Source organism: Aquarana catesbeiana, linkage group LG03, assembly GCF_042186555.1.
Source record: "Aquarana catesbeiana isolate 2022-GZ linkage group LG03, ASM4218655v1, whole genome shotgun sequence".
NCBI classification, from domain to species: domain Eukaryota; kingdom Metazoa; phylum Chordata; class Amphibia; order Anura; family Ranidae; genus Aquarana; species Aquarana catesbeiana.
The window spans coordinates 547,628,782-547,644,028 of NC_133326.1; the positions used below are offsets into that span (position 1 = coordinate 547,628,782).

The 15,247-nt window shown below is 44.8% G+C and overlaps 1 protein-coding gene across 1 annotated transcript in view; it reads right to left on the reverse strand.

Annotated features, from left to right (window-relative positions):
- Positions 1-14,980, reverse strand: part of CECR2 (CECR2 histone acetyl-lysine reader) — an 86,244-nt gene extending 71,264 nt beyond the window's left edge. Inside the window, exon 1 of the mRNA XM_073621566.1 lies at positions 14,806-14,980. Within this exon, the coding sequence (XP_073477667.1) occupies positions 14,806-14,919 (114 nt within the window). The 5' untranslated portion in view covers positions 14,920-14,980. The remainder of the gene's footprint in view (positions 1-14,805) is intronic.
- Between the last annotated feature and the right edge of the window lie 267 nt (positions 14,981-15,247).

Below are 15,247 nucleotides of genomic sequence, written 5' to 3' on the forward strand. Positions count from 1 at the left end.
CAATTGCAACCCATTCAAGTGAATGGAGCCATTGTGCAAGCTACCCCGCTAGTGTGGGTTTCAAGGGGTTAAAGAAGGTGGTGAGGAGATGATACAATGCCTCCTCATTGCCTGCTTTAACCTCTTGGTTGCTGTACTGCACAAGGTTGCAGGACCCTTTCAGATAGGTGGGGGTGACACTTGGCGGGTGCTACACCCACCAAGCGTGATAGGGTATACAATTACTGCTGTGGCCACAACATGTGTACACCCCTGGCCACTGCAGTTAAAGGGGGTGTGGAGGGTTAAAACCACTGCCCAAGTATGGTTTTACCACCCCCCAAACCACAAGTGTAAACATGCCCTTACTGTCCTGAGCTCCCAGTTGCTTGGCCTGTTATTAATGGTGTTATGTCCTTGATGACACTTGTTTAGTATTGTGTGTGGGCTTCACTTGAAAGACACACTGGCTTGACCAAAAAAGCTTAAAGATAATACAGGAGAGGAGTTTACCGTCAGTACACCGGAGCTTTTCTACTTAGTCTCTTGCAGCTGCTGCTGGCCCCAATCCAGGCCAACTAATGCGGGGATACAGAGAGGTGGAGTACAGGTGGAGGTCACGCCGCCCGGAGCCAGTACTAGAGAAGCAGTATTGACAGATGCGGCCACCTTCTCTCTCTGGGGGCGGTGCTTGTCCCGACCCAAGAAAAAAAAAAAAAAAAAAAGTCCCACTGCTTTGTATGAGGATTTGAGGTCCTGCAGCCACCACCGGGTCAGCAAGCCGAGGGCGTGATCAGTTACCTGGTTGTGATTGACTGGTAGATCTCAATCAATGGGTTGCCATCCCCGATAGAGGAATCAGGACCTCCTTCCTCCTGCATGTGATCCTTCTAGTGATAACTAAAGATCTAAATGAGGGAATTGGGATCTCCTTCCTCCTGCTGGTGGTCCTTCTAGTGATAACTAAAGATCTAAAGAGGAAAATTGGGATCTCCTCCCTACTAATGGCAAACTAGTCATGTACCCCACAATACTATTTGCCAGGCAACAGTTTTTACCCTGTAGTTCTGGCCAATATTGTACTCTAATGCCTCGTACACACGATCGGACATTCCGACTACAAAATCCATGTTTTTTTCAGACAGAGGTTGGCTCAAACTTGTCTTGCATACACACGGTCACACAAAGTTGGTTGGAAATTCCGAACATCAAGAACGCGGTCATGTACAACACATACGACGAGCCGAGAAAAATGAAGTTCAATAGCCAGTGCGGCTCTTCTGCTTTGATTCCGAGCATGCGTGGCACTTTGTGCATCCGAATTGCGTACACGCGATTGGAATTTACACGAAAGGATTTTGTTGTCGGAAAATTTGAGAACCAGATCTCAAATTTTGTGTGACGGAAATTCCGATGGAAACTGTCCGATGGAGCCCACACACGGTCGGAATTTCCCGAAAAAAAGGCTCCCATTGAACATTTTCCGTCGGACGGAGCATTAGAATTATTTTTTTTCCCTAACAGGTACAGCCAGAACACTAGAAACCCATGCGATCGAGGTTCACACCCTTGACATATTAAACAATTCTGGAAATAAAGCATTTTACAAACTTTTTCTACACCATCCTACAGAACAGGAAATATTTCCACCATGCAAAGCCTTTTAAAAACAACATTAACATGTGCAATATATGAGCGCTATCCAAATGCTGAAATTTCGATTGACTGAACAAGCCTCAGTACAGTAAGTACCTATTATAGATATTTTGTCAGGCAGCCAAATCTGACTAACATTTTATAAGCCTTTTAACGCTGTTTTTTTACAAGTGCCAGCGCTGCGTGTTAGGCACTGTACGCACTCTGCGGTTTGCGTTCTGTGTGGTCCTATGCGAACAGCATTGAAATGCTCCAAACTTTGAACGCCCTTCTTTTCCAACTTTTGGAATCTTGACATTTTCTGCACATTGTTTGTGGTTATTTTGTGGCAAGATTTAACAATATCATTACAAATAAAAATAATTTTGTAATAAATATCCTGACCCACTTTAATATAAAATTTCATAAAGAATAAAAAAAAGGAAAAATTCAATTTGGTTTTCTCTCATATATAAATATATCTCATTAAATTCTATAAAATACACAGTTTGTGTGGTCCTCAAACATGGAAAAGGATCACCTAAATATGACCTTTGAACTACAGACATTGTGCGACTGAAATTACGGCTGGCTTTGCACCTCTGTGTTACAATGAGTTACAGCAACGCATGTTACATAGTTAGTCAGGTTGAAAAAAAAAAAAAAAAAAAAAAAACACAAAAACACCACCACACAAATAGAAAACCTCCATATACACTATCCTATACCCATAGCTGATCCAGAGGAGGGCAAAAATAAATAAATAAAAATTAAAAAAACAAAACAAAGCATGATCCAATTTGCTCCAGTAGGGGGAAAAATTCCTTCCCATGTCCCTAGGGGGCATTCGGATAGTCCCTGGATCCACTATCCCTGGCATTACCTCTAAAAAAATAGTATCCAATTTTATTTTGTGCATTTAGGAATGAATCCAGCACTTTTTTTTTCTTAAACAATCTACTGAGCTGGCCAGAACTAACTGTTGAGGTAGTCTATTCCACATTTTCACAGCTTTTACTGTGAAGAAGCCTTTCTGTATGTGAAGGTTAATCTCCCGGCAATATTCCCGAGTGTGGCTCGGGGTTACATTTCAGCACCATTAGCGGTAACCCCGAGCCACACTCATGATTACATCTCAGGATCCTGGTACGGTATACTTACCTTGTCCCCAGGATCCTGCGATGTCCCCCCCACTGTGTCCGCGGGCTCTGTCCTCCTCCCGAAGTCTCTCTGTGCCGGGCTCCGTTCCCTGCGAGCGACGCGACGCACTGGGGCGGAGCCTGGCGGCAAATTAAAAAAAGTCAAAATTCATAACACATACAGCACTGTAATCTTACAGATTACAGTACTGTATGAAATTATTTCACATCCCTTTTGTCCCCAGTACTTTGTCCAATGCCCTGCATGAAGTTTTATGATATATACTGTTCTTTCTGCCTGGAAACTTGAGATTGTCCATAGCAACTAAAAAGTGTCCCTTTACGTCAAAAGTGGCTTTAGACAGCTAGAAAACAGTGACAGTAAATTAGAACACTTGCAGAGTTGAGCGATAGTGAATCGTGGGGAAATTATGTTATTATTATATTATATTCATTTATTATAAATTTATGATTTTGTGTTTCAAACGTCATCATACCCGGGATATCTACTAGACTCTTAGTGGACAGATTTAAGTGTGTTATCGCTAAGAATTACAGGCCTACAATATAAAACGCCAAATTTCTATGCAAAATAATTGTACCGCTTTGAGACGCAAAAATCTGAAATAATCATACCGCCAGGGAGCTCAAATCTCTATTCCTCCAGAATTAAATAGTGCTCCTTTGTCCTCTGTAATGACCTGAAAGTGAATAACTCAACACCAAATTCACTATATAGACCACTTATTTATACATGATGATCTCCTCTTAAGAGAATAAATTCAATTCCTCTAACCTTTCCTCATAGCTGAGCTCCTCCATGCCTCTTATCAGTTTGGTAGCCCTCCTCTGCACTTTCTCCATTTCCCCGATATCCTTTTTGAGCACTGGTGCCCAAAACTGAAATGCATATTCCAGATGAGGTCTTCCCAATGATTTGTGCATGTGTTGCGATAACATCAATGCACATTTAAGTATGGATCTTTGTCCAGGTTATTGTAGTACACACTCCAGCGTATCACAATGCACATGCTGCATTTTGTGTTATGTTGCATAAACAAAAAAAAACACAGAAAACTAAAACAAAACAAAACAAAAAAAAAAAGGAATGATGCAGGTACGTGCTTTCCTTCCTCACTTTCAAACGAATAGGCTGCCTCAACACAACACATGCGAACATGAGAAACACTCTGCACTAACAGTGTAATCAAACTAAAATCCTGGATGCTGAGAATCACTAAGGGCAGAACCAAAAAGTCCTCAGTGCAGCAGCAGGAACGTTGGGCTATCAGATAGTGATACCGTTTTCTAAGCCATTTGTGTGCAGACATTCTGAACAGAGCCCAAGAAGATTTTCTTAAGGATTGGTCTACACCTGACAGGTCAAATCGCATGACAAGTTGCAGCCTTTGCGGCGCCGCACCAATTCGCAAAAGTAGTTGCTGCACTACTTTTGTTGAGTTTGGGTGCGAAATCGATAGACATCTGTGCATGAAGCCGCACAGACATGCCGCTTTGAAATCGTGGGGCTTCAGATGAAGTCCCACGATTTCAAAGCCATGTACAATGTGAACGAGGGCTAAAAGAAGCAGGGCCAAAGCTCTTTTGGACATATTTCTCCTGTGTGTCATAGAAGTGCACTTCATTCTACACTCCTGTGACCTGTATTCAGCTAAAGTGCGCTGTTGGCTGATGTCACTTAGCCAGTCCAGGCTCTGGAGAGATCCTGACTGTATATGCTGGGATCCACCCGGATGATTGGACCAGCAACTGGCTCATCCTCTCAATGTACCACTGAAAGCCTGAGGCAGCCGCTCCCTCCACAGTCTGGTGCTCCAGTGAGCGCTGGAGGGGCAGAGCAGAGAGCCAGTGGCTCACAGTCACTGCTTTCTGAAGACAGATAACTGAGCGATCAGCAGTCTTTGATCGCTCATTTCTCCGTCTTAGAGGGGACAGGAGACCAATGCTGCATCCGCCTAGGGGAGTATGAAGGTTTTTTTATTTTTTCCCCAAATCCCACACTTCTCTTTGAATGCATGCATAGGAGTAAATTGGTTCATATTTAGGAGTATTACACAGGGATAGATAGTTCCATTCATTCCTAGAAAATGGCTCTCTTCAAAAGGTTGCAAAGCGCTTTCTGTGCATTTACAAAGTTAAAAAGGGCTGAAAATGAGCCTAAAAAACAAAAAACACAACTCTGGACAGACATGTGTCGGACGCCCAAGACAAAAGGATTTTTTTTTTTTTTTTTTTTTTTGTGCATAAAAGAAAAATTAAGTTATCCTTTCCCAGAGATCCACAGCAGCCAGAATCCACATAGCTCCTCATGTGCTTCCTGAACTCTACCTTCACGTCTAGAAGTCAGATTTAAGCTTCTAATACACCTAAATCTAAGAAGAACTTGTTTTACCAACTGCACAAATCGATCCGATCATTTTATAAAAAAGGATTGCAATATTTCGACTGGCACAATAACATTGCCACTTTTAAAAGGTGAACTTGAGAAAAAAAAAAAATAAATAAATAATAATCAGCAAATACAGTACAACCTCAGAATGTGAGTAACGCGGTTTACGAGCGTTTCACAATACGAGTGGTTTTAAAGAAAAAAAAATTAAAAATCCTGCCTCGGTTTGCAAGCGTTGTCTCGCAAGACAAGCAGGATTCAAGCCTCTGGGGTATGCAGTACCGCATTTGGCCAGAGGTGCGGGAGCTTCTCCAAGTGTTTCTGAGTGTCTCTGGTGCCCCCCCCCCGGTCCATTATGGCAGCGCCTGTTAGCGGGCATCCACTAACCTGCTCCCGCCACGTCCCTCACCTTGTGCCACTGCCGCATCACCAGCCATCCCAATAAAGTGAATGGGACTCTCGGTGAGTCAACAGCGGGTCAGAGGAGGAGCCGCTGCGGAACAGAGATGACAGGTGCTCTTTAAAAATTATGATTTAAATCAAGTTTTATTTTACTAGTGATTTAAATCAGGATTTAAATCAAATCCACCCTGGCCCAGACATCAAATACCTGTCCACTACCAGAAATCCAGGACAAAGTGTGTTACTGGCAGGATCACCATGGGAAAATAAAAAGGAAAAACTGCCTAAAAGAAAACAAGTGCAGCCACCACATCTAAGGATCGTTTAGATACACTTTAAATATTTCTGCCGAGTCAAAAGAGGAAATCTAAACATTTATGACCAGCATAATGGTGGCCACACATCGATATGATTGTACATTCACTTATTCAGTTCGATCAAGTGTGCTCTCAATGGGATTGGCTGCGATTGAATTTTGTTGATGACTTTTGATCGATCAAATATTTGTATGCGCGCATCAGAGGATTCACATTAGATTATTTCTGATAATTCGTGTTTTTCATCAGCATTTTCAGTAGACCACAAAATGCAGAACAGCACTGCATGTGTGGCTTCATTCAAATGTTCATGAACGCTCATACCTAAAAATTGCTCACAAATTGCTATGCTTATGGCCACCTTAATGCCTGGTACACACTATGAGATTAGCGGACGAATGATTGTCTGTTTTTTTTTTTTCTGCATGCTAGTCTCAGATCAAAAATGAAGAAATTTAAAAAAAATTCTCGTACAACAGAATAAAAACTCAGAAGTGATGTAGTGTGTTGTGTATTTATATTGTATTTTCAGACAACTTGACTGATTAAACTAAAAATCGCACGATCTGACATTATATGAGAAAAGCTATTATCGCACATTCATTATGCTGGCAGCACAGGCTACGTGCAGCAATGGTAGAAGCAATCTGTGCTCCAGCCCAGACCCCCCTACATCAACCGGGGAGGAGTTCGGGGCACTGGGGGCGTCAACCATCTACATGAAATGGGTAGAGCTTAGCGTCCATCCCCATCATAACACAATGCCACGTGCGTGCACTCACATCGACCTAAAACACACAGAGCTGGAGCAGGCTGGCTGCAGGATTATCCCCTCCGCTCACACAAGGAAAACCCACCAAGTTCTCCTCGCTTTGACAAAAACAAAAAGAAAGCCACATTTTCCCAACCCAGAAATTAACTTCAAAAACTTTACAAAATCGCCTGTGCAAATTGTTTCTGCAGTTACAGATTTTTCATCATGTACAGAAAATAAATCAAGATTTCAGAAAGAGCTTTTTTTTTTTTTTGCAAAAAAATTATTTTATACCAAAACAAAAAAGTCATAGCAAAGTAAATGGCTTTGAGGCTAAAACCAACCAATTTATTTATTTTTTTGAATAATGGAGAGCTTGAATTTGTTGGGTTAGTTATGGACAACAGAGATACATTTCTTCTTGGTTTTGAATATATCCCCATTCAGATCTTTAGCGTCACATCACCAGAGCCATAGCGGGCATGGAGGACCTCAAAGCTGGCAATAAACAGAGCCGTTTTAATAAGTTTTGACTAGCTTATCAGGTAAAATAAGTGAATACAACGTGCCATCAACAGTTTATATATACACAGCGGGTAAAATAAGTATTGGACACAGTTGAGAGCAGAGGGGCACCTTATTTTAAATTTTCAGGGTATAGGCAGATAGTGCTGCTGTTTCCGCTGCACCTCAGTGGGTAGAGGTGGAGTTGGGGGACCCCATCAGGAAGGCTGTATAGGGCCCTATGATTTCTAACAGCAGCCCTGCATACATTGGTGTACGTGCCTTTCTGCATGATCCTATCAATTCCTTATGGACCATCAAAATGCATCCATGCATCAAAAAGAAGTTGCACTTTCCATCAAACTGAACTGCATGCATTGTGGTGCAATGCTGGTAAAAAAAATAAAGTTGTGAATTTATTGATGCGTTTTCGGGGGCTGTTGGAAATTATTAGGGCCATACAAAAAAAAAAAAAACAAAACACGTACAGCATTCACAAGCAATGTGTGTCGATGCATGAAAACACGCGATAGCGTGCACATAAGTGTGAATATGGCCTGGTTAATAGGCAACTGCCTATGTACATGACGTTCCTAAAGCCTGGTTCACACCTATGTATTTTTCAGCGCATTTTGAGTTTTGCAGAGACGCACTACAGTCCATTTAACATGATTTCCTATGGGTCACATTCATATCTGGGCGTTTCCCCACCGGTGCCTTTTTTGGAATGGGTCAGGGACTTTTTTCCTGCAGCAGATTGTGTTTTTGGTTCCACAGACCAGTGTTTCTCAACTCCAGTCCCCAAGGTGGCCCAACGGGTCATGTTTTCAGGCTTACCATTATTTTGCACAGGTGATTTGATCAGTTTAACTGCCTTAGTAATTACCACAGCTATTTCATCTAAGGGAAATCCTAACAACATGACTTGTTGGGGTGCCTTGAGGACTTGAGTTGAGAAACACTGCCATAGACTAATGGAAATGCGCCAAAACGCAGTTTTTGATGCATCTGCTGGTTTCTCTCGCCTCCGACACCTCCCAAAAATGCATGCGGGAAAAAAAATGCATCAATCACAACCTGAATAAGTGTGAACAGATACATTTAAGAAACAAAATTTGCCATCACCATCTCCACAATTTGGGCTGCCATGCACGTCTAAATGTGATGCCTTTTTTAATCTGAATCGACGTGGAAGCTGCATGTCAATACACCCAAAACGAAAGCCTTTTTCACAAAGCTTTGCAATGGTCCATTAGAATGGAGCACAAAAAAAAAAAAAAAAAAAAACAAACAAAAAAACACAACACACACACACACGTATTCCTTTTTCCAAGCATTACCCCTGTGCTAGAAAATGAAATGCAGCACAACTGATGAGAGCTAGAACCTTCAAGAAGCCCCTTCAGTGCCCCAGGAGGGGTCAGACCTTTCAGGCAATAAAATATGGCAAAGTGGAAAAGTTAAACTTTTTGTTGCAAGAGGTAATTGGCTCCAGCAAGCAAACAGTTACACGGCCCCCTCCCTGTGAAGTTTTTCAGGCTCCTCCAACCACATTAACACTACAAAGAGACGCTGCATCACCCTGCCAACTGACAAGAGGCTATAATGACTTCACTACAGCTGGCCATACACACAGGGATCTGATGTCTGGAAGAGAAAGACCCTACGTTACCTAACATGCGCATCTAATATTCCAGCCCATCGCCCAATTACAGGCTGTGAAGGAAAACAAAGTTAGCTCTACACTTTCCAAACAGCAGCATCCATGGGCACCATCCTGATAGCTTGTCAAAACAATCACTTACATGCCACAAACGGGAGGACTGTCTCGAAACCTTATAGGAAATGTGAAAATCCTAACTGTCGTGTTAATGCAAAATACACTAGGGAATTACCGATACCAGTGCCGATACTAAGCATCTGCATGAGTACTTGATATCTAAAACGATATCTTTTTCGCGTGGCACTGTGCGATTTGAGCCCATACAAAATGAATGGGCTTAAATTGCACTGCAAAGAATCGCATGTGATTTTAACAGGAATGTGATGCAATTCCTGTCCGAACCACGTGCCTGTGTGAGCCCAGGCGAGTACTTGAGGAAAAGTATTGGTACTTACCCTAAAATACACATTATACACTATATGGCTGAAAGTATGTGGACCCTGCTCCCAAAGACTGAGTTTAGGAGGTTCACACAGGGGGCGACCTTTCAGCCTGACAAGTCGCGCTCCATTCAGTACAATGGAACCGTTCTAATAGGAGCGACTCAAGTCGCTCCAACCTAGGAAAAAGGTTCCTGTGCTACTTTGGGGTGACTTCGGAGCGGCTTGCATTGACTTCTATTAAAGAGTCATTTGCAGGCCACGCTGAGGTCGAGCTGTGCGCGGCGGCTTTAGAGTCAGGCGACTTTGAAGCCGCCCATGTGTGAACCGGCATGGAAGGTACTGTAATACTACAGCAACAAAGACAATTTGGGGAAGGTCCACTTCTCTTCCTGCATGACAAAGCAATCTCCATGAAGACATGGTTTGGCCAGTTTGGTGTGGAGGAATTCAACCCCTCTGAAACCCTTTGTAATGAATTGGAACACTGACTACTATCCAGTTCTTCTCATTCAACATCAGGACCTCACCCTGCAAATGGGCACAAATTCCCACAGGCATCCTCTACAATTTTGTGGCAAGCCATCCCAGAAACAGTGGAGGCAGTGGGGTGCAACATCATATCACTGGCCACGGCTTTGGAATGGGATATCCAACAAGCTCATGCAGGTGTGACGGTCAGGTGTGCATTACTGGATGTCCACACATGGAGATTTTCCATGGCATAGACAGCCTAAAAATGCTCTTCTTATCACTACTCCAACAAACCTGTTTAAGGAGTATTGATGCAAAGACTATGCAGCATACCAGCTGCATAAACAGCCAATGGTTTGGATTTTCAATGCAATAGACGAGTGTGAACAGGTTCTTATCTGTTTAGAGTTTTATCTAACAATCAGACATAGTTGGCTTTTCCCACAGCTGGTGGGGGCTCACAACTTTGTATCTCATGGTACAATTGTTGCAGCTTCGGAAAAAGTTAAAAGGGAAAATGTGAAGTCATAATCTGAACGGGTTAATGCAAAGTGCAACTTGTGCACATCCCTGTCCCCCAGCTCAGTCATATTGTCCCCCTCCCAGAAGCAGTGCTGGCCCGAGATGACACAAAGTGGCCAGAACAAAACAAACACAGGGGCTTCCCCCAGTGCCAAAGCCCATCCACCCAGCCCACCCCCCTCCACCAACTATCAACAGGACCCAGAACAAAACCCTTCCATTACATCCAGCAGATTGCATCCCAAAAGAGAGCCACGGGAGGGAGCAAGGACAGCCCCACACTCCGCCGGCTTAACCCTTCGTGGACAACTGACGACAGAGAAAAGGCACACTTCAGCAAACTCTCAGGACCACATAAACATGTGGTCTTGAGATATACGCAACTTGCATATTTTTTTTCAACCCTCTTACACTGATATCAATATACTGGAATGATTATCAATTTTCTTTTGAACAACAAAGATCCCTTGTACACATGAACCACCAAATGTGAAATATGTCCCCACGCATTTGTACATGTTCTTGCCCTGTCCTTAAAGGAGGACGAACAAAAAGTTTTCCATTGAGATTTAGAATCACCCCTTTGGACCATGGTGTGAACCCGTTAATCGCCACCAAAGCGCACTGCCTGCAGGCCCAAGTCTCTGAGCTAAAGACATCAATAAAGCAACTAGGGGCCCATTCACACTTGGGTGCTGCACAATGAACACTATGTGTAGTGCATTGTTGTGACATTCCCTATGAATGCTGCCCTAACACATGGGGGTTGATTTACTAATACTAGAGAGGGCAAAATCTGGTGCAGCTCTGCATGGTAGCCAATCAGCTTCTAACTTCAGCTTGTTCAATTAAGCTTTGACAAAAAAAAAAAAAAACCCACATGGGGGCCGATTGGTTTCTATGCACAACTGTACCAGACTTTGCCCTCTCCAGTTTTAGTAAAATCAACCCCAATGTACAGTAGAGCCCAAGGCACTGTACAACATGCATTGTGGTTGGTCATTAACCATCATGGTGTGTTCATAATGACAAGTTTCCCTTAATGCAATGTACGTTAACATGTGCCATAATGCGTATAAAAGCATGTGCCATAATGCACAGGAACAAAAAGCTTAAATGGTAATAAACCTCTGACATTAAAAAAAAAAAATGAACAAAGCATATCTATATAGTGTGTACTTGTCTCAATCTAGAGTACCAAGCGTCATTTCTGTCTGCTGCTTCGTTCCTTTGCTATCAACATGAGTCACTTCTGACTAGTTTTTCTGACACCAAGAGAAAAAAGTGACCAGGGAGGGAGCTCTAGCACACAGCCTGTGATTGACCGCTTCAGCTCTGTTCCTGTGTGCTGTAAGAAGGGGGTGTGTCCTTTCCCTCCAATCAGCTCTCACTGAGCTCTGCAGAGTGTAACTTCAGCTGTCTGCCCCCTTGCTTTCTGGAAACTGAGACAAGCTGTATAAATTCTTTGAACAGATGTAGAGATGACTGCAGATAAACAGGTACAACATGTGTAGGAGAATTTGTTTCATCTCTCTATCACCTGAGGCCAGTCACTTCACTGGTTATATGTAAGTGTTTACAAGCACTTTAAGTGTGAATGGGCCTTTATACTAGCCTCTGTGTCCCTGACTGATAAATACGCTGAGTCCCGGGTATCATGACATGTGTGCAAAGGCTCAGTGGTCAGTCAGGTCTCTCATGGACATTTATGGGACCAAGGCAATGTAAGTTAGAGAGGTAGATGTAACTCGTATGACTATGCAGCCCTTCCTCAATGCCCATGCATTTACCATATGTGGAAAAACATTTTGATTTTTGCATAACTTTCTCAGAAGCCAACTCACTGCTTGTATTGGTGCTGAGGGCTCGAGAGGAATGTTGAGGCAGGGAGATGTGAGATTTTCAGGAAGCTATGCACTGCACCCTTCCCACCAACCATTATCTGCCTGCATTAAATAGTGAAGCACAGAGACCCAGTGATGACATCACTGGGGCTAAAATAAGGCATGTAATGAAAACAGAAAGGCTTTATTTAAAAAAGTAATTAGCATGTCGATGGGGGGGGGGGGGCAGGGAAGGCAAAATATAAGCGGATTAGACCTCAGTATGGGGAATCTCCCCAGGCAGCTCTGAGGACAACAAGTGACAGAGAATTGCATCTATTCACTCTTCTATACAAAACAAACAACTAATTAAAGAAGAAATATTTTGGCTTTAAAAATACTTATGAAAAGGATACAAGACTCCCACTGCATATATGTAAATAAAATGACTGAGAAACATTGTAACGAATTATGTGAATCGCCATCATTAAACAACTGTCACTTATATCACTGAAGTACATCTAGCCTAGAGTGTAAGCTCTTTGGGTGCAAACAATTTGACTACTACTTTTTAGAGGCCTGGCAGGAAATGTTGGATATTTTTAAAGCTTTACATCAGGTTGCAGAAGGACCACAACACCCAATCAAGTGTCTGCTCAAAGATAACGCTAGACCTATGACATCACAACTCTTCAGCTCATGTGATGTCATAACTGCTGGAAGCTGACAGAAGGGAGAGGGGTGGTAGTGAAGGGGCTTTAGAGATTTCCACAGAGACTTCCGCAGGATGAACGGGATTTGTGCAGTCACAGTAGAAGATGACCCCGAGACACAAAGACGGGAGATGTGACATGAAGCCTGACAGACGGAGCCCTAAATTTTGGGACCAACTGCTGCCTGGTAGCGTCTGGCAGCCAGATGGGTCAGAGAGAAGTCCAGTCCCCACCCACAGCATGAGGCCCGGGAGGGGCACAAGCCACCCAAAACAAGAAAGCATTGGCAGAGCATAGGAGGTGCCACATGGCCAAGTACCCTGACGTGACCCCACACATCCCAGGACAGGGCAATCAGTGCCCACTGTACTTCTCTCGTCAGAGAGGTCTACAGGCCCAGTCAGCGCTCTACACCCCACATACCCCCAACACCTGAATATATACCCACAGATAATGCCCAGACTGGGCCAATACAAGTCTGCTGCATACCAGCATCACCCCTCCTAATACCCTCATGACCCACAATGTCAGTCCCCAATATTCCCAGAGCTACTACCCTATACACTTCAAGAACCCCCCGAACTGTTACCCTATACACTTCCATGTACTCCAAGCACTGGTACTCTATACACTTCATGTACCCCCACCAGCATTGTTACCATATACACGTCATGTACTCCAAACACTGTTACCCTATACACCACCAGATACTCCCAGCACTGAGCCCCTTTACACCCCAAAAACCTCTAGCACTTGTTAACCCCTCTACAACCCAGATAGCCCCAGCACTGTTACACCCCTAGCACTGTTACCACCTCTACAATTTAGATACCTCCAGCACGTTTACCCCATCTACACCCCAGATACCCCCAGAACTGTGAACCTCTCTATACCCCAGATAGTTCTAGGGGTATCTGGGGTGTAGAGGGGTTAACAAGTGCTGGGGCTATCTGGGGTATAGAGGGATTCACAGTTCTGGGGTGTAGAGAAGTTTGGTGCTGGAGGTATGGGGGGTGTAAACGTGCTGGAGGTATCTAAATTGTAGAGGTGGCAACAGTGCTAGGGGTGTAACAGTACTGGTGGTACTTAGTATAGGGAGACAGTTCTGGGGGTATCTGGGTTATAGAGGGGTTAACAAGTGCTGGGGCTGTCACCTTATACCAAGTAAAACCAGTACTGTTACACCCCTAGCATTGTTACCCCAAGAAAACCCCAGAAACCCCCAGCACCGTCAACCCCTCCACACCCCCAGCACCGTCAACCCCTCCACACCCCCAGCACCGTCAACCCCTCTACACCCCAAAAACCTCCAGCACCATCAACCCCTCCACACCCCAGATACCCTCAACACAGTCAACCCCTCCACACCCCAGATACCCTCAACACAGTCAACCCCTCTACACCCCAGAAACCCTCAACACCCCAAGTACCCCCAGCACCATAAACCCTCTACTACCCAGATCCCCCTCAGCACTGTTAACAAACCTTCTACACCCCAGTATCCCCCAGCACTATTCTATCTAGATCCTAGGCACATTCGGCATGGTTACTCTAAATCCCCCTCACCCTTGATAACCCCAGCACTGTTACCCCATGTACTGTAGACACACCCAGTACTGTTATCCTTTCTTCATCTTTGAAGCCCCCAGCACGTCACATTAGACTTTAGGTATCAGCAGTAGTGTTATCTCCTCTATACCCAGCGCTGTACCCCTTTACACTTCAAGTACCCCCAGTACTGGAACTCCCTCTACACCCCGGACAGTTACCCCCCGATCCCCCGTCACTGTGACCCCACTACACCCGGCACTCCCAGTAATGTACCCCTCTACACCCCCCCCCCCAGCACTTTGCGCCCTCCGACCAATCCTCCGAGGAGTACAGACCCCGGTGATGTAAGTCGTCCTAATCACACAACAATCCAACATCATTGCGAGCGAACTTTTCGCTCTGTTCTCCTCCCCCCCAAGCTCTATAGTAAGCAAAGCACTGCCCCCACCCCCGACCCAAGCACTGTTCCCAGGACTTACCTCTATACTGAAGTCAGGCAGGCGGAAGGCGGTGCGGAAAAGAGAGCAGAAGTGGGCGATGGCCGGGACCCGCCAGCAGGAGCGGAGCTCCCCCAGACCCTCATCCGGGGGCATCCCGAGCCCAACGGCGCCCCCAGCCCGGACACGGCGTGCGCCCAGCTGCGGGGACAATGTGAGTGGGGCGGGGACAGGGGCGGGGCCTGAGCAGGCCACTGTGCAGGGACAATGTGAGCGGGGCGGGGCAGAAGGAAGGGCCAGGACTCTCCAGCGTGCAGGGACAATGTGAGTGGGGCGGGGCCAAGGGAGGGGACCTGGGTAGAGTAGCGGGATTTGTAAAGAGACAGGGGAGGGGTCTTGGCAGAGAGGAGCACGCCCCCTGGACCCCGCCTACTATTCCGCTACCCCGTACAACAAAACGCTGAACTGAGCAAAATAACACAAG